The sequence below is a fragment of the Cuculus canorus genome, chromosome 1 (genome assembly GCF_017976375.1).
Source record: "Cuculus canorus isolate bCucCan1 chromosome 1, bCucCan1.pri, whole genome shotgun sequence".
Taxonomy (NCBI): Eukaryota; Metazoa; Chordata; class Aves; order Cuculiformes; family Cuculidae; genus Cuculus; species Cuculus canorus.
Genome location: NC_071401.1, coordinates 108,994,985 through 109,013,438, shown reverse-complemented (window position 1 = coordinate 109,013,438; position 18,454 = coordinate 108,994,985). Strand labels below are relative to the sequence as shown.

Below are 18,454 nucleotides of genomic sequence, written 5' to 3'. Positions count from 1 at the left end.
TTTCTTGGATATGTGCTTATATTATCAGAATTAATATTATCAGAATTAATATTTACAGTATTATTATAACAGTTCTACTAGAAACAGCAAAATTTGCTCAGTGAACAGTCTGTGTATAGCCACTGGTTTAAATCAACTCCGCTGCCAAACCGGCAAGCACCAGGAAATATACTAAATGAATAGACAATTCAGAAATGTCCAACAGGTAACTAAAATTGAAATTTTATTTTTTTCAATAATATTCATCAGACATTTTTCTGACAAGACTTTTCTGAAAGATGAAGTGCAAATGGGAACCCTGTAAGAATGTTTAGAATTGTACATGACATTTTTTAAGCGCCACTAAGTACACATTGAATACTTTGTAAGTATATAGGCATAGCAACATGCAAGTGTCATGTACCTAACATTACAATATGCATTTTGTCTGCTTAAAGTTGTTAATGAGGAAATTAAATGAAGTAAATGTGTCTCATCATCAGTGCAATATGTTTAATTCCCATGGATTTTGCTTACTGATTAGTGGTTGTATTTTTAAGCCATTCAAACATATCTTTCTGAAGGCCTTAAATTGCCAGTGTAAGAGCAGACTACACAGGAGTTCCTAGGAGAATACATTTACACTGACTATGAATAGAAGAAGTTGTTATAAACCTTTCACAAATTATGCCATATTATTTGTTCTAGGAAACATCCAGCTGAACTGAAGGTTTTTGGTAGTTATACAATATCTAGGCCAAAAGCAAAGGATGCATAAGGAACGCTTTATTATTTTGTTGGAAAAGATCTACTAGCAACTCAAACGTTAAGGACACGAGCCTTGTTCTTTTGAAATCAATAAGTGGCTTTTACCCAACTTTTATGGAAGCAGGACATACATGAAACTTGTAATCCACGAGTTTACTCTCTTGGCTCACTGTTTAGTCAGAAGCAGATGATTGTAGGTCATATTTGCATATTTCTATGGAAACTATATAGGGGTATAAGCAAATCTGCTTTCACTGAAAAAGGACATGTGCAACTGTGTATTTACTAACATCAATCAATATTCATAGAAACAAAAGAAAAAGTAATACAGAATTCAGTTCAGCAATTAAAGGTTTTCCTTCTCTTCATAATCAACATAAATAGTTGATGATCATCACTATTATTTTCTTTAAAAGTTATTACTTTGAAACTCCTCCTTTTGAACCTATTATGAACCCAATTCAATGATTTAATTGTAGAAAACTAAGAAAAATGAGTATGTTTAGAAGAAAATGGCATCAGTGATTTTCAGCACTATGTGCAAGGGCAGTGTAAGGCTGTCTGTTTTTTTGTGCTGAAATGTGAGATCAGAGCTCACACATGAAACACTGCTGGCTTGACCCAGAACACAGGGAAAGTGCTAAAGTGCTGACCCAAACAGGCTTGGCTTTGCACCTGAAATCTTTTAAAAAAAAAAAAAAAGGAAGAAACAAAAATCTTTGAACTCTTCTTTAATAGTAACACAGACTGCTCCTTTTAGAGGAGAAGATTTTTTTTTTCCTACCTCCTTTCCAATTGGACTGCTGCTTTTAGCCCAGCAGTGAATAAATGACTTAAGACACAGAACATCTAGGGCAGATCTATAGTAAACACTGAAGGCATGAAGAATTCTTTTTTGCCATCTATTGAGACACTCTGGAAGCCCCTAGTATCGCAGAGTCATCATATTTGCTCCACATCATCTTCCATCTGGTTGTGAGTACGTTAAGCATTGCTGAAGAAAGTGAACATGGCTTGGCAACAAGATGATTCCTAGGTGCTGGGAGAATTCCCTTAACAGCTGCTGGAAGCACACAAAGCCTGGAGCATCCCGAGAATGTGGAGTGATACAGAAGTGTGCTGTTAAACCATGTTTGTACCCTTATTTCCTCCTGAGATAAAACAAGTGCAGAGTGCTGGGTTAGATTCATTGATAGCAAGAAGGAACTGTGCTAGTAGATAACTCCCATTTGCTTTAGAGGTACTAAGTCCACTCTGAAAAACCCTGTAGGAAGTCACACTCTCAATAAATTTCTACTCTGCTTTGTTGACATCAAAGGCTGTTCTATCCATTTAATTTTCTCCTGCTGTTTGCAATAGTCCTTCCCTGTTCCCCCTGCATTGAATGTTTTTAATGTAAACATGCCCTGGCATTATTATATTTAAATAAGTAAGAGACATGTCAGAATATCTCAACAGTACTGGTATTGCATATTTAATTCAAAAGCTTGCATGTGCTTTTAAAAGTTTCTGTTCAAACCTGCATGCCTTTTACTGGAAAGAACTGTGTAGCAGTTGCATTGCACGTCATTATCTAGTGCTGACTAAATATTGAAGTGTTACAGCAGTTTATTTTTAAGCTGTTTGGGATGAATCCCCAGCCAGTGTAAATTGGCCCACATTTAAGGCAACAGAGTGAAGCTGGTTTATACCAGCTGAGGCTGTGTCCTCACGCCCTGTTAAAAGCTCAAACCATCTCAAAATTAGTAAAGAACAGGGCAAGAATTATGAACTCAGTCAAGAGAGTTTTTTTCTCTTTTTAACGGAAAAAAATACTATGATCTCATTTCAAGACTACACCAAAGATTCAGTAGTATTTTTAATGTATACAAATATCTCATAGCTAGTATTTAGACTAAGAGGTAGCTGTCATATTCTAGGAATAATATAGTATAGAATGATGCTAATGGCAGTTGCTAAATACATCTATTTGCCTGTTACACAGGACACAAAAGTGGTTTGTAGCAATGGCAACCACAAGAAGGCTTACACTATTCTTTTCTTCATTTGCTATTCTATGTTATCTGTCTTTCAGTGCATTCCTTCTGGAAGGGCATGATGGAAAAGTGATGAGAAGTGAAAAGATCAGTAATACAAAATTTCACATTTACAAAATGTTAGCTTTATCATTAAAGGCATCCTCTGTACTTTGATGGAAGAATTTTGTACTTACAATTTAAGATTACCTGGCGTTACTGAGCAAATAGTAGAAATTCCAGGTGAGGTGATTCAGCAAAATAGGGGTCAGAAGAATGCAGCTCTCTCTGTCTCTTGCTTTCTCTGTTGTTCATGCTAAAAATACCAGGGCATATGGCAGCATATTTCAGCATCTTAACATACTAGGCTCCCTTGAGGACAGAAAAAAAGAGGAAACTTGTGCTGTTGAGCCAGAAATAGATTACAGAACAGTGTTGCCAGACATACAGAGTGCTGGCAGCAAAGCCATTAGCAGAGTCAGTGTCTTACTTTGCCTAAAGGTGTTTCAGTGATATTTAATGAGCCTTAAAGAAATGAAAAGCAAAGCTAGTGAGAATGAGGAGTGGTTATAAGCATTTTTATAAATTAGTTGTCATTGCAAGTAAAGGAATTACACATATTGCATTAGAATATCCACTGCTTGTATATGGACCTTCCAGTTTTTCCTTGTGACTGTTAGGGGTCATCCCCCTGCTTGAAATAATCAAAATGCATATTATAATTACACGGTTTTCCAATATCCATACACAGCAAGTACAAGATACTTACATGTAAGTACACTGTATTTACCTATATTTTTGCATAGTTTTTAGTGTGTACTTTGTGCCACTTAATAAAAGCATTACTCGTTATTTTTGCTGTTTTTTGTTTTTCTGTCTTAGACAGTTTATTCAATTAAAGTTGAAATAGATGGATTTTTGGTATGTTCATCACAGATTACCAGTTCCTAGGAGTGTGGAGATTAGACACTTGGAGGAGTTTGGGTAAGTGATGGGTGAAGCTGCAGTGTCAACATGAACTTTTAAATCACCTCCTTAATTAAGAAATGTAATAACAGATTTATGGTGCTAATTTAATAAACTTACCTTTAATTTGAAATTGTAAAGGTAAGAACTCCATTTTACTTTTGGTAACACTTTACAATAAGTGGCACTAAATTACACTATAACTGCTATGTTACAGGGAATTACATGTAACTACACTGTAACTGTTGAAATAGCTACTGTACATGTGCGTACATGGTAACTTCAGTGCTGTTACAATCATGAATTACATAATTACAAATGATTCTGTCCTTTCTTTTCATTGAAATAGTTATATATATATATTATACTGTAATGAAAATACACAAGATGTTGACTTTCATGTCTTATTTAGAAAAGTTGGTTTTCTTCATGTATTCCTATATAGAGGGAGTCTCAGTGCAAGATGAACCATCCTTAAGTAATGTGGAAACTTTGAGTTTTAGTTTAAATTCTGAGCCTCAAGTTAAACATCAGGTTCCTTAAACTGTTTCTTGGTTTGTCAGATGATACTAAAAGAGTGAGAGGATGCATCCCTTGTCTTCCGATGCACCACTTTCTTGTTCAAATCATGAGAATGTTCTTGAAGCATTAAAAAAAAAAAAAAATCTACATAAAAAAGTTTAAAAATAATCAGCAATCAACACTGTAAACAGTACACTGGCAGAAACTAGCTACCTGATCTTGGGAAAACTACTCTGCAAGTGTGTGTCTGAGAAGATGTCACACACATTTTAGTGAGGGCATTTCCCGTTCAGAGCATCCATTTTACACATTCACTGGATACCTCACACCATCATCAACATAGTATTTCAGAATGGGATCTTGGACAAAAGGAATGGATGACTGGCTTTTAGCCTGCTGCATGTCGTTAGTGTTGAGCCATGCTTCTGCTTACAAATAAGAGGGATGCCTCTTTATAACTAGTGTAGTAAGTTCAACCCGCGAAAACCAGAGAGGCTTGCAAAATGCTGCCCAGGTAGAATACTTGGTGTGGGTTTTTTCATATCTGCTTTGCACAGATGCAAGGAACATCACCAGGTGAAATATAATGGAAGATCAACTGCATTAAAAATGAGCACGTGTGAAGTTTTAATTGAAAAGCAATGAAATAACCTGTTTTAACAGTACCATTTACCTCTTTTTGCTAAGTTCAAATGCTGTTTCTATGCCACTGGAGAAAATGGTTTGAAATGGTTACCCCAAGAATGATCCTGCTTTTGAAGGTCCTACTTGACCTTGTTTGGGCAACAGTTCAAGTAACAACCCTACTATTCAAGCAAGCTGGTGTTAGGAAAAATGAAAAAAATTTGTAAACACCAAACTGGTGGGGAATTCCACTTGAACAAATGAGGCCTTCATCCAGGGAAGCACTTCGTTTTAAGCATATGAACAGTGCCTTACAGTTCAGTGGATCTTCTCCCACACTTGAAGGTGAGCGTGTGCTTAAATGCTTAGTTAAACAGGGCCCCAGGTCCTGAAATAAAACCTTGTCATATGTGATACTGTATTGTAGCTAATGTAACTTACTGTTGTGATAAGAACCCATATTTTTGGTATTAAATTGAATTATTTCCTTCTCCAGCCTTTTACCTGTGTTTGTTTTGAAAGACATGAATATCTTGTAAACCTATACTAGTTTTCAATGTGTCTAGTAGCACCTACCTGGTTCTCTCAAACTACCGTATTATATTAACATATTATTGCATTTTTCCACAGATGAGTATGGAGTGAACTGTAAAAACAAGCATGCAATCACATCAATGCAGACTTATTTCTTTAAAATGTCATACTGTATATGATTTATTATGTTAACACTCAACCACATCATATTATTTATGTCTGTATATTTTGAAAAAAGTGCTGCTTTGATTGACGTCACCCTTTTTTCTTAGAAATTAACAAGATAAATGTTTCAACAAAAGCAATTAAAATACTCTAATATTGTCCTTAAAAGGTTTATACTCTTCTGATAAATAAACTGACACAGCACCTTTATGTTCCATTTTACCATACTACATGATGTCATATTCCAAACTCTCCCTTCCCCACACAAAAATAAAATCCCAGGAGAAAGTCTTTTACAGCAGACCATCATGCTTTTGGACTTCACAAGTACAGCAACCGGAGAGAAATACTCTTTCATTAAAGGTGCAAAACTTAGGAGCAAGACAAGCTCCAGCTAGACTAACTTGCATTCTCCAGTGTAGAGACATTTCCAAGAGCTCTTACAGCAACCTTTTATTTCATTGGAAGAGGACATAAGCCAATGGGCTTACAGTGTTTTGTTGTCATATTTAAGAGCATGTGATTTTTCAGCTATCGATTACACAAAAAAAAAATCAGAAATAATCGAAACAGAGACTTTCACTGTGGAGCTAAAAGCATGGCAGGAATTCTCTATCATTCACGGTGACATAAGTTTGTACCTCACAAAATGCATAGACAGGAATTTAATATAAAGAATTAGTCCATTTACTGTATACACAAAACATATATCTTTTGTTTTAACACTTCTATTTTTTCTTTTTTTCTTTTTTTTTTTTTTTTCTTTTTTTTTGGCAAACCAACATAGAGAAGCAGCTCTGAAACTGCCAAATTAAAAATTGAGAATTTTAGCAACTCAACAGCATTTTTTTTAAGGATAATAATCAAATGTGGTTGTAATTTAAAACCTGAGGCTGTGCACTGGTTGTTAGCTTAAAACTACCTTTCCATATAACATTGTGCTTCCATTGTATAACAAAGAAAAAATTAATGAGAACTAGAAAAGTTTGCTGCTGAACAGTGCTAGGACATACAGACAAAAAATTACTAACACATGTTATCTACTCAGAATACTGATTTGAATAATATCTAAAGGGATATAATGGACATTAGAAAATGCTTACTTGTGACTGACTCAGCTACTGCCAAAAAAAGTTAAATATGTATCAAATAATGTTTAATTGAATTTATTATGTGCACTATATACAGATACTAAAATGCCTTGCAGTTGTGCCCCATGAACACTTCAAATCTGAGTAGGCAGGTGAGTTCATGTGAAGCAAATAAATTATAGAAACATAAATTACTCAGAAAGATCTCTAATCTTTGTGATCCCAAAAAGCAGTAATAGGGTAGGACAAATTTGTTTCAAATTAAGCATTATTATCTAACTTCTCAGAATGTGTATAGCTATTTAGTATGTTTTTACCACTGAAGCCTGGCACTGTTGTCAAAGTACCATTTAAAAGACAACAAAACAAAGCAAAACAAAACAAAAAGCAGTGGACTAATAGCTTTTTCCCATCAATCCAAGCATACAAGAAACTATACTAAAAAGCTTTCAGTTCATGTTTCCTAGGGCATAGTTTTCAAAAACAAGCTGCTTTTTGAATTATAGATAGACATGTGTAAAACATTCTTTGTAAACCTCTAATCTTAGACTTAACATTTTATGTAAGTAAATTAGGTCCTTACCTAATAGTATTTGTTATGAATATTGTTCTATGACATACTAGTAGGGACATGATAAAAGAAAACTGAAAAAGAAGAAAGCTGCATAACATTTAAAAATGTAGAAAACTTGAATTAAGATGATGATTAACTTTGTTAAGGCTGTATATTCAAGCACTGTATGTTAAGAGAGCAGTGGATATGAATTTTAGGCAATAAGAAATGTCCTGCTCTACGCATGATACTGTAATTGTAGAATGATAATGTCAACAGCTGATTGTTGGCATAAACTGGCTACTTATAGCAGGTATGCAAGTTAATAAAGATAGCAGAAAATGGTAGAAATGAATTCTGAGAAATGATAGCCAGTTTTCTCCAGCAGTCAGCCTGATAAGTAAAACTCCAAGACTCTAGCTCTGCATCTAAATGAAATACTCTTTTTTCTCCTCTGCATTAACTTGGCTGCCTTCTGCATTGATAATGGCTGTGTCGGCATCAGGTGCATCTTCGGCTCCTTTTGCTTCATTTGTTAAATATGTTCCTATAGGAATCAGTAAAAGTGAAAAGAAAAAAAATGAAAGAAAGATTAGGAGAGTTTAGCTTTACAATGTATTTGTTAGTCTAACAGTGCTCCAGTTGCTTCAATGAATAGACAAATATTTTAACAAAACTTTAGTATACTTCGTACAGGTATGCAAAACTTTCTAATTTGTCTAAGAAATATTTATAGAATTAATAGTGATAATGCATATACACAAATTCAAGTATATCCACATACCTTTTAATAAAAAAGATATCCCTTTTGTCTAACTGAAGTAATATGCAATACATTTTGCAATTATAAAGTAAGTGATAAAATCTTGGTTATTTCATGGCACAGCTATACATAAAAAACAAAACAACTCTGAAGATTCAGATATTTATAAATGGTTATTTTTTATAAAAAATGGCCACTAATTACTTTCGTATTTGTATTTTTTCATTATTGTATCGGTACTTCAATTTTACAGAATTGTATCATTATCATTTCCAAGAACTACAAAATTAAGGTATTTCTATTAACTGAACCCACTAATAGTATACTATTACAGGTATTTTTATGCTCAGGATATGAACAAAAAAGAATTGTGTACCAATAGTCAACTTTCCCTTTAAGAAAAGCATTATTTACTTTGGCATAAGATGTATATGCATTCGTTCGGGAAAAAAAACAGAAGTAACTTTCACTGGCTGATTAAAAAATTCTTTCTTTTCCCCTGCACAGTCCATCAAATTAAAAATGTGTTTTTATCAGCTCCTGTCTGCTAGATATATGATTATCCTAGCTAAACAAGATTTAATGGGTTAATAACAACACTAATCCTTTCTTTGCTTTCCTTTTCTTTTTTTTTTCTGGTGAGGATAGGTCATGAACTGACTTTTAAAAACTGGCCTACAAGCCATTCAGAGGTTAAATCTCAAGAAATGATTTTGGAATTAACTAGGTCAAAATAGGATCACAGAGAAGCTTAGTCAGAAGTCAGTGTCACTCCACTGCTGTTATCTCTGATGGCGAGAGGGATTGAAAATGAAGGTAGTAGAATTCTTAAAGTGAAATTTCTGAATAAATTAAAGCTTAGCCCAGGAATAAAACTCTTATTCCAGCAGTATCATTGGTAAAAGACCTGAAAACTCACCACCAACTTCTAACATTATCTTTTAAATGGATACTTAAATATTAGCTCAACTTATTACAATGAAAAAATCTTGTTGACTCAATGTATATATATTCTGCAAAGTTGATATACTAATGAAAACTATAAGAACATGTAATAAGTGTTTGGAGCTAGGGACTAAACTCAAAGGGCTATCAAACCTCAGAGTTTCTCTAAATCACTGACTTATGATATGACCTTGAGCACATAAATAGATGTCCTTTGCTTTAACCAGTCTACTGGAAAACTGAGTAAAATTCAGGGACTTCACTCACAACCACACTGTGAACTGAGCTTTCTTGTCCAAATCATTTAGCAGATGTGGGAAGGCAAAAGAAAATAGTACTTCCAGGTGAAATCATGTCTTGCTTCCAAAAGTGACTGAAGTTCCAGTATATCTGTCTTACCTTTATGTCTTGCCAGGTATCGACCAAGGAGAATTATAGAACATAGTGTTACAAAGACAACTACAGCCACTATTCCTCCTATAAGAGCGTGGTCAGGTCCAGTCTGTCCAGCCAAAGCATTTGGATCTAGAGAGAGAAACAAAAAGCAAAAATGGTCCTATGCAGATAAAAATTGACAGGAAAACTCACAATATCAAGTTTTATTCCAACCATCCTGAAAATAGGGCATTTCCTTCTTTAATATTCAGCATGGCTATTCCCACTTCTGCTACCAGTATCTTATCAACAACATAGTGCTGCTTGTATTCCCAGATTGTTAAAGCCCTGAGGACATCACAGTTATGAAAAATATTACCTTATTCTTCTTTGGCAGAGATTATTAAATGGGAAAGGTTTCTGGTTTTGTCCTCATCATTTTACAACCGAAAAGCTGGCCATAGCTATTTATAGAAGGTAAAGCACGGAACCGAGAATTGGGGATCAGATAGCATCAGCAGAATAGTGTCTGCATAATACATAATTTATAGAGCTGATTCTCGGTGGGGATCCCTTATATATTCTCTTCCTCTCATTCCTATCCTATTGCACCAGAAAGAAAAAGACAGATACAGTGCAGCCATGCCAAGTTCCTCTGCACATGGCTGAGTCTGCGTGAATTTGGTCAGATAAATGTATCAGGCAAACTGAAAGATCATCATTCAGTCTCAAGCATCGGTTTGTGAATTTGCTATGAATACTCAATTAACAACCAGTGTGAGCAAGCTGTAATAGATATAACAATGTATTAGCAGGTTGATCTCACTAACTCTGTGCAGAGCACTAGGAATACTGCCAAATTCAAGCTTTCTCTGCTGTTTATTTGCCTGTTCTGCTGCCCTGTGCAAAGAGGCAATCGTGGGAAATGGCACTAGTTAAGGGTGAATGATTCTTTGGAGCTTTTGAACAATGAACTAGCAATCTGTGACTGTTGACTCACCTGAAATATGCAAAAGAAGGTAAAAATTAAATGTAAGTATTATGGTAAGATTTCTATTTTAATGAAAACGCCTCTGCTGCAAAGTAATAGTAATTCTCCGAAGATGCTATTAGCATGTACTGTATGTTGCAATCAGTCTACTCTCACCGCTTCAAGGGCATTTTCCTTGTAGGAGCTTTTTATATTCTACAAATAGTTTGCAAACAATTTCTTTGGTTTGCAGAAGAGGAAGGCAGGAAACATATTTTTATGGAAAAGAGGGCAAGTCTGTAAAGATGATAGAAGGACTTCTGATAATGCCAAGGAGGTGTGATTCCATGATACCGTAACTACATTCTGCTGATCAGGATCGTTGTGTAACAGCAAGATATATAGATATATCTACATGCACACAGGTGTACATAAGTAAAACATTATGCAGAAGAAATAAAAGAATCATGTTTTCCCCTCTTTTTATAAACTGTTAGGGATATTGAAACTACACTTTCAAGTTTGCTGAAGAACAGCACGGTATGGCAACTGTTACAGATACAGTTCCGCTTTTTACAGTCACTGAACCTGTCAGGCATAGCTTTGTTACTTATTGCTGGCTTTCTGAGCTCCCACATATTTCTCTTCTGGCTGCTAAGAGTACTTTGGAAAAGCTGGCCACAGTACTTCTGTGGACATGATGGCAAACAGTAGGTATTGGCATCAAAAAAAAGCTAAAAACACCTTATGAAATCAGCTGTGCCTGCCCTATCCTCTGTCTCCATCAACCTCCTGGCATGCTGCTACTGTTGGTGACACTACGCTAAGTACGCACAAGCAGTTCAAGCTGATATCGGCTCTATTTTCGTGATTAAAAATGATCCCAAGTTCTGTGTACCAGCAGCCTTGCAGGGAGGAGCAAGACAGCTGAAGTCTTGCCTCCCCAGAGCAAAGCCTTGGAGCGTGCAGCCGTCCTTTCCCATGCCTTGTAGAGGCTCTGTTTTCCAAGATGAGTAAGGAGGAGGCAACTGCTCGCTTGAGAAAATGGAAGGTGACAGCTTGCTGTAGGACTGTCAGCCTGCTTGAGCCATCTAGCAAATTCTTCCTTCTATGGTGCCTGTAGCAATGTTGCTGTAAACCTCCTCCTTGCAGCAAAAAAGGCAGCACCCATTTGGGCCCTCAGGAGCAGCAATGTCCCGGGTGGTGTATATGACCTGCAGGAGACGCTCTTCCCCAGCACTGCATCAAGAGAAGAATTAGAGTGTTTTTCCACTAAAAGCTAGCTCCTACTCGTATACTAGCAGTAAAAATAAAGAATGAAAGGAGATATTTTAAGGGATAATATACTTCCTGATGCAGAGTGTAATCCAGAGAAGGGTTAGCACAGCACTTCATCGAGAGGCATTTTTTGAAAAGCTGATTGCAGTATACAGCTTTAGCTCAATAGCCAGATTTACAATGTATCTCCCCTGTGAGCTTTAATAAACATTATAGATTAAAATCCTCACAATACACTAAGATGAATAGGCCTCTGTGTTTTTATCTGCAGGTGATTTCCTATTCATAGCTACTCACTCTTCCTCTGACATACTTGATGTGATTACGTGAATTGACCTAAAGCCAGCATAAACATAAGGTTCCCGCCTATTAGTGTGGATTAATGAAATTCTACTTCTGTTACAGGTTGAAATTTTTAACTTTAAAATTAATTTAGGTGCTCATTGGAATGCAAAGGTATTATTGCATTTCTGCTATAATCTCTTAATGTTGGTATCAAAGCCACATTGTATTAATAAGCATTACTAGACATGTTTGCCTATGAAAAAAACTTGCACGTGACCTATTACCATTATATTAGCATTGAAAAATGTATCTGTTAAAAAAAGAAAAGGAAGGAGAGAAAAGAAGAGATGGAAGGGAAGGGAATAAGGACTTTTAAGGAAATAATCTGTAAAAGTGGCCAACATTTTCTTGGAAAGCAAACATTCTTTCATTTCAAAATAAAAATCTGTACAACATAAACAATATTCTGAACAGGAAGCACACCTCATAGAAATATTCTCCTCATATAAAAAGAAATGTTAGCATTAAATATAAATATGTTTTACATTATGCATGCAGGGTAATGCACTACACTTCTGCCTTTCATGAAATGACTTAAGCCCCATGAGTGAAGTCTAGATCTGGGGCTATCTAGTATTGTACAAACAATTACTATGCCAAAATGTGCCTTCACAGTATCTGAAAGACAGAAATACGGGGGTTTGGAAACTATACCATTTTGTATTTTAGATATTTATGCAATGAACACGTACAATTATCCAAGCATTCTAGGCATTTTTATTAAAAACTCCCATTAAAGTTCCTGAAAGTGCTAAGTGTGTATTTGGGTGTTGACCAGTCCACAGTTTGCTTTCCAAAAACCGCAACAGTATTCAGATTATTTTTACATTCCTATTATAAGCTTCATGGGCATTACTAAGTAAATCCTACCCTGACACACACATAAGTCCAGAAAATGAAATCTTAAGTATGCAACTCTGCAATAAATAGACATAATCCAGCTGTTTTCATAAAAAAATTAGATGACCCTGTTCCTGTTTTAACTATAGACTGTATTTTACTGAGTGAGCACAAGAAGCTACAGTAGCCATGGACTGAAACACAGAAATGAAAATCTTATAATCAGACGAGACCTTCTTCAAAGATCAGTTCTTTTTATGTTTATTTCATCCTTTGATGAACCTAAGAAAATCTTACAGCAAGATAATGACACAAAAGCTCATAATTTTTTTTTTTTTTGTCCTAAATTTAGGAAGCCTCTTCGAAATAATGATTGCTGGTACTGTGAACTTGCCTCATTTTCAACTTCTGGGATTTGCTTGTTACTGTTTGCTCACAAACCTACAAAAACAACACATTCAAAGTGACTAAGAAGAAAAAAAATTTATCATTCATTAAGAAATGAAACACATCAGATAAATCTTAGAACTATTAAATAAGTTGATGTGTGTTTTTTATGACTTGTTGATAAAGTTTCAGCGTAGCATATTTGTATGTGAATTCATATCTTAGTTAAGTAGAGAAATTTTGGAACCGTTTTTCATGCTTTTGCATAAAGTGAATGTTAATTATTCATCTAATTTCATTTTCTTCCTGCATAAGTTTCCTTCTTATTTATGCATAGTTAAACTTGACTGAATAGGCTGCAGGAAAGGGTCACATAACCCTTTCCTGCACAAGGGGAGAAAAAGCACATTTATGAATGCTGAAATGGTATATTTTTGGGAATATATGCTCAGGTAGCCACATTTGTTGCAGAATTTTGTTAATGTGTATTTTGGCTGAGGTACTGAAGTTTTAAAAAATCACTCTGCACATGAGATGTACCAAGGTTTGAGGTATCCAGAATATTAATTTGTCTTGACCTTTTCTATTAAAAGAAAAATTGGAAAGAAAGGTCCAAATTTGCTTCAAAAGCATTCACAAAATGAAGACGTATTAAGCAGATGTATTATTCAAAAATTAATATTCCTTAAGGCTGGGAAAAGAACAGGGATGTGCCATATCTCAGACAAGTACCTAAATCACCAGCCTACAGTCACTTTTACTGATTTCATGAACAATGAATTCCTGAAACAAAGTAGAACTTTTCCAGCAAGGGATCCTGGGATATGACTCCATGTTAAAATTTATGCGGCAGAAAAGTCTCTTCAAGTCACTACTGCTTCTTTCCCTTTATTCACAGACATATCTTCCCTGTAAAACTTGCCAATCCTTAATACTTTATCAAAAACAATTGTTTGAAGAGCCTGGCTCAAAATCAGATCAACAAAGCAATGTGCACTTCAGGGTGAGAAAAAACCCAAGGCAGAAAATTTAAATAAATTGCTCTATCATATTTGAAGAGTTGGTGAATTTTTGCAGGACAAAAGTGAGTGGTGGGAGCCAGTGAAAATTTCTGGAGAAAATCTACCAAGGAACCACAAATCATGAGACATCTAAATCTGCACTACTATTAAGTGCCTTATCCGGAGGAAAGCAAACTGCAAAAACTATAGAAGGAACGTACTTTTGGGTTTTGTGAAATCCATCGGAGAATCAAGTTAACTTATAAATACTATGCATTGAAATTTATCTGCTTTTCAGCTCAATTTCCTAAGGAGAGATAGCTTGTATGATCATGCTTTTTTCACTCTGTCCAAATCACTTAAGAACCATGAATCCATCACAACGAGTTTTAAGAGACAGTAAAGATTTCAACTTTATCGTATTCCTATAACTATCTTGAGAGGACAGATTGCTGCAGAAGCTCAGAACTTATTAGATATTAGAGAACCTATAGGAAGCATACCTTCAGAAAAACCTTAACAGAGACAAAAGCTTTGTACAAAATTTCTGCTCAGGAATAAATCTTTCATTAGAGATTTCTCTCCATTGTGAATACTTTGGTATATATCATGGCACAGAACCAGTTTCAGACTGGTTCTAATGTGGTTAGGTGGCATTTATAACACCTGAGTCCTTCCCACTTCACCTTTTTCCCATTCCTTCCATACCTACTCTTCCTTTTTCTCTTCCTTCTTGCCTCATAGCAAGTCAGCTCACACTGCAAATTTGTATAATTCTGTTAAAAATCAACCAACCGTGAGGCACATGTATTTAGCCTAATATCATTTGCCAGAATTAACTATAGGTTCCATATAATTTTCAACTGTCCCACAAGTGTAAGCTTTGAAAAAAAAAAAAACCAAACCCCTCCCTAGCCACGAAAAAAAGATCAATGATTTATTTAACATCAGTAGGGAAAAACGTCTAAAATTGGCATTTACTCACAATATGGACAGATAGTAGGACTGAAGTGATAGCTGACAAGGTATTTGCCTTAGGAAAAGCAGCAGTAATTCTGTCTGTGATAAGTGTTGGCAAGTAGAATTTACCCGTTTTAGCATCTTAATTTGGGCACCCCAGAGTTCAATTCCCCTTGCCTGGCCTGGAGTGCTGAAACAGGTACTTTTAATCTCATTTTGTAATATACTGCTAACCACTAAAATACATGTACAAGAAACTTGTGAAAGTATTGTTAAAGGGAGAAAGAAAGTTTCTGCACCTTCATTTAAATTGCAAAGAGTAGCTGCCCAAAGGGGCTGGTTGTGAAATTCATTGAAAATGTGTTTTGTTATTAACCAGTTCTGAACTTAAAATATGTGAGACAAGCTTCTTTATCCTTCAGTGCCTGAAGCAAAGAAGAACAAAACAGTGTACTAATACACAGCATATATAAACTGCTATTTTAATAGTAGAACATCATCAACCATAGAGAAGACAGGCAGAAAAAAAGTTTACTTGTAAACCTTCAAAGGACTTGATAGCCTTTCCTTCCCATCTTACTGCAGCAGTACGTTTGACACACTTTGCCTCCAAGTGTTGTTTTTTTTTCTTTCCATAGTACTGAATATATACATTCCTATTAAGAAGAGCCCATGTCCCAGAAGGATAAAAGTCCCATACTAATGTTCCAGCAGCTGAGCCTACAGCTCCTCTAGAGGAGTTCATGTTGTTCTCATGAATTTAAATCTTCTTGCAGTGAACAGAAAAATCCAAATGTCTTCAGATGTGTATTTGTAAGAAAGTAGCCCTTGTCAAAAACAAATAAAAGCATTACCCACCCTTTTTTTATTTTGCCAATGTATTTTTTGCCACTTTAAAAGCTATAGTTTCCTGAAGGGAACTGTTCCTCTAATTAGAGCGCATAAAAGACTTTTCTTATTGACAATGTTATATTTTTGTCTGTCAATAAACTTATTAATGGCTTCAGACTTTGTCTTATGAAAAAGAACTAAAAGTCTGCAAGTTTTTGCCTTCATCCTATTTTCTGTATAGGATAATTAAATCAATTCAGGGTTTGAAGAAATACTTGCAGTCTATTCAGCTATAACTTCTGGCTACTGAAACAGGGCACTAGGGAAAGAGACAACTAGTACAATTGACTGTAGAATTGCCCTGTTCGGTTTCTCTCCCCAAGAGTCAACTGTGGGCTACAGCAACAGGCAAATGATGCCTTAGCTCTGCTTCTAGCGTTTTCATTTTCATCTTCTTGTAATGTTCCAGAGTGCCCAGTGCCTCTATTGATGAAAACAAAAGAAAGCAGAGTGAAGTTTGGAAACTTCAGCCCATTAGATACTTAAAATCTCAAATAAACAAACAAACAAAAATAAACAACAACAAAAAAGGGAAGGACCCATCAGAATCCATCCCTACCTAGAAAATCAAGATGCATTACTTTCTCCTTTGTGAGAACACACATTCTACCAGTGTCATCTTTCCTCTGATGATTTCTCATCAATAAATATAGGAGGATCCTGCTCTTCTTGGTTTTCTTCATCAAAAAAGGACAGGCACCAGCTGGTGTAGGAGAGGGTTTGTTCACACAACTCCTTTTCCTGTCATCAGAAACTAATTATCTATACAAATAATGAGCCATTCTTTAATTAACACAGGGACTGGAGATGCCAATGTATTCTTTTGAGCCCTTCCTCGTAGTATGTTATAGCTATGGTGTTCAATCACTTGCCTTTGTTTTGCTAGAGAGAATATGAACGTGATTGTATGGGAAGGGAGTGTGGAGCATGTGTTCAGCAGAGTTCTCCGAGCATAGGCATTTATTGCTGCCTGCCATTGGGGGCAGGCACTCAGATGGTCTCTGGCAGTGTTATTTTTCACATACCGTGACAAACCAACACATTATCACCACAACTATACATCATGAACTATGTAAGGACTGCTAAGACAGTAATCGGTCAAAGCATTTCAGAAAGTTATTTTGCTAACCATCAGAAAGTCCCAATAGCTTAAGCTTACTAGAAAGTAGTATAAATCTTTCCATGGTGGCTTTTTTGCCACTTTGTTTTTATGCTGTTATACAAACTTCCTCACAGATTGCTTCTCAGAGGTAATCAGTACCACTGCGGAGCCCAAGTGAAAAATACTACTTCAAGTAAGCAGTGCACGAGAAACATGATTTCAGCTGAGAAATGGTATGAAACAACTGGAAAGGTTCAGTGAGGTGTAGAGATAGAGACAAAGCTGTTCTTGATGGCAGAAGCTAGGGAGGAGAAGGTTTTCTCACCAGTAAAGCAGAGCCACAGACATAAAGTTAACAGAGAACACATACAGTTCTATAAATAACAGAGAGGCATGAACAGATTCACAGTTGCAGAAGGTACATTGTACTAAATATGTTCATGAGAGTTTTAAAACCAAGAAGGCCAGCTTTAATTTAATTGAAGAACAGCTCTAATTAAAACTTACTCTGTGGTGGAAGAAAATGTATTGTTCAAATGAATTCTTTATGCTTGTCATACTATTTTTTTCTTACCAAATCAGATTAGAATAATTATAAGCCTATAATGACATCAAAACACCCCAGTAAACCAGCCACTTACAGCCAGAATATGACACCTTATTCATGCTGAATAGCAAGTTAATCTGTCGTGGGACTACTCACTGTGCGCAATTGTTACAGAATTTCCTCTTTGGCAGTTAATAGCATATTTTATCTGTTAATACATCTGTAGAATATTAGCCAGGCATACTTGTGGGTAGGGCAACTGGTGCAAAAGAGGCTGTTGACTCACCAAGCTCATCTCAGAAACAGAGATGTGAGACACATTAGCAAAGACAATCTGTTATAATGCACAGAGTAACAGAAGAGTAAATTATTGATTGGAAGGTGAGCACCCCTGTTAATATGTGAGACATCTTTTATAGCTGTTTTAATTAGGGCATAAAATCTTATGTAATTTCTTTGAGACAATGGCAAAATCTATTTGTGAAGTTTCTGTTTAAGCAACAAAACTGCCTTCAATATGTCTGATTTTTTGCCTATGGTTTAATTGAATGCTATCCATACTTTATGCCAACTCTGTGCTAATGGAAACAACAATATTTCCCCCATTTAATAATGACATGCTTGATGGAATTCAATATCTTAACCAAATTCTCCTCTGGGAACATTAAGACTTTGTTGTTTCTAGATGCCTAGAAGTTAAATAGCATGCAGCTATTAGTGAGAGACTCTTTGCTCTTAATGTCATTGATTGGTAATGGATTTGCAACAATTTTTGCTTTCTGAGAGGCTTTTTGTATTCATAAAAAAATAAAGCTACATGGTTTTTAGTTTAT

At 35.6% G+C, this 18,454-nt stretch overlaps 1 protein-coding gene across 3 annotated transcripts in view; it reads right to left on the bottom strand.

The window, feature by feature from the left end:
• Window positions 1-200: 200 nt before the first annotated feature.
• The window catches only part of CADM2 (cell adhesion molecule 2), a 660,645-nt gene continuing 642,391 nt past the window's right edge, over window positions 201-18,454 (bottom strand). For all 3 annotated transcript variants that reach the window (XM_054052742.1, XM_054052751.1, XM_054052759.1), the window contains 2 exons: window positions 9,325-9,450; window positions 201-7,764 (listed from right to left, as the gene is read on the bottom strand). In XM_054052742.1, the coding sequence (XP_053908717.1) occupies window positions 7,646-7,764; window positions 9,325-9,450 (245 nt within the window). In that variant the 3' untranslated portion in view covers window positions 201-7,645. The remainder of the gene's footprint in view (window positions 7,765-9,324; window positions 9,451-18,454) is intronic.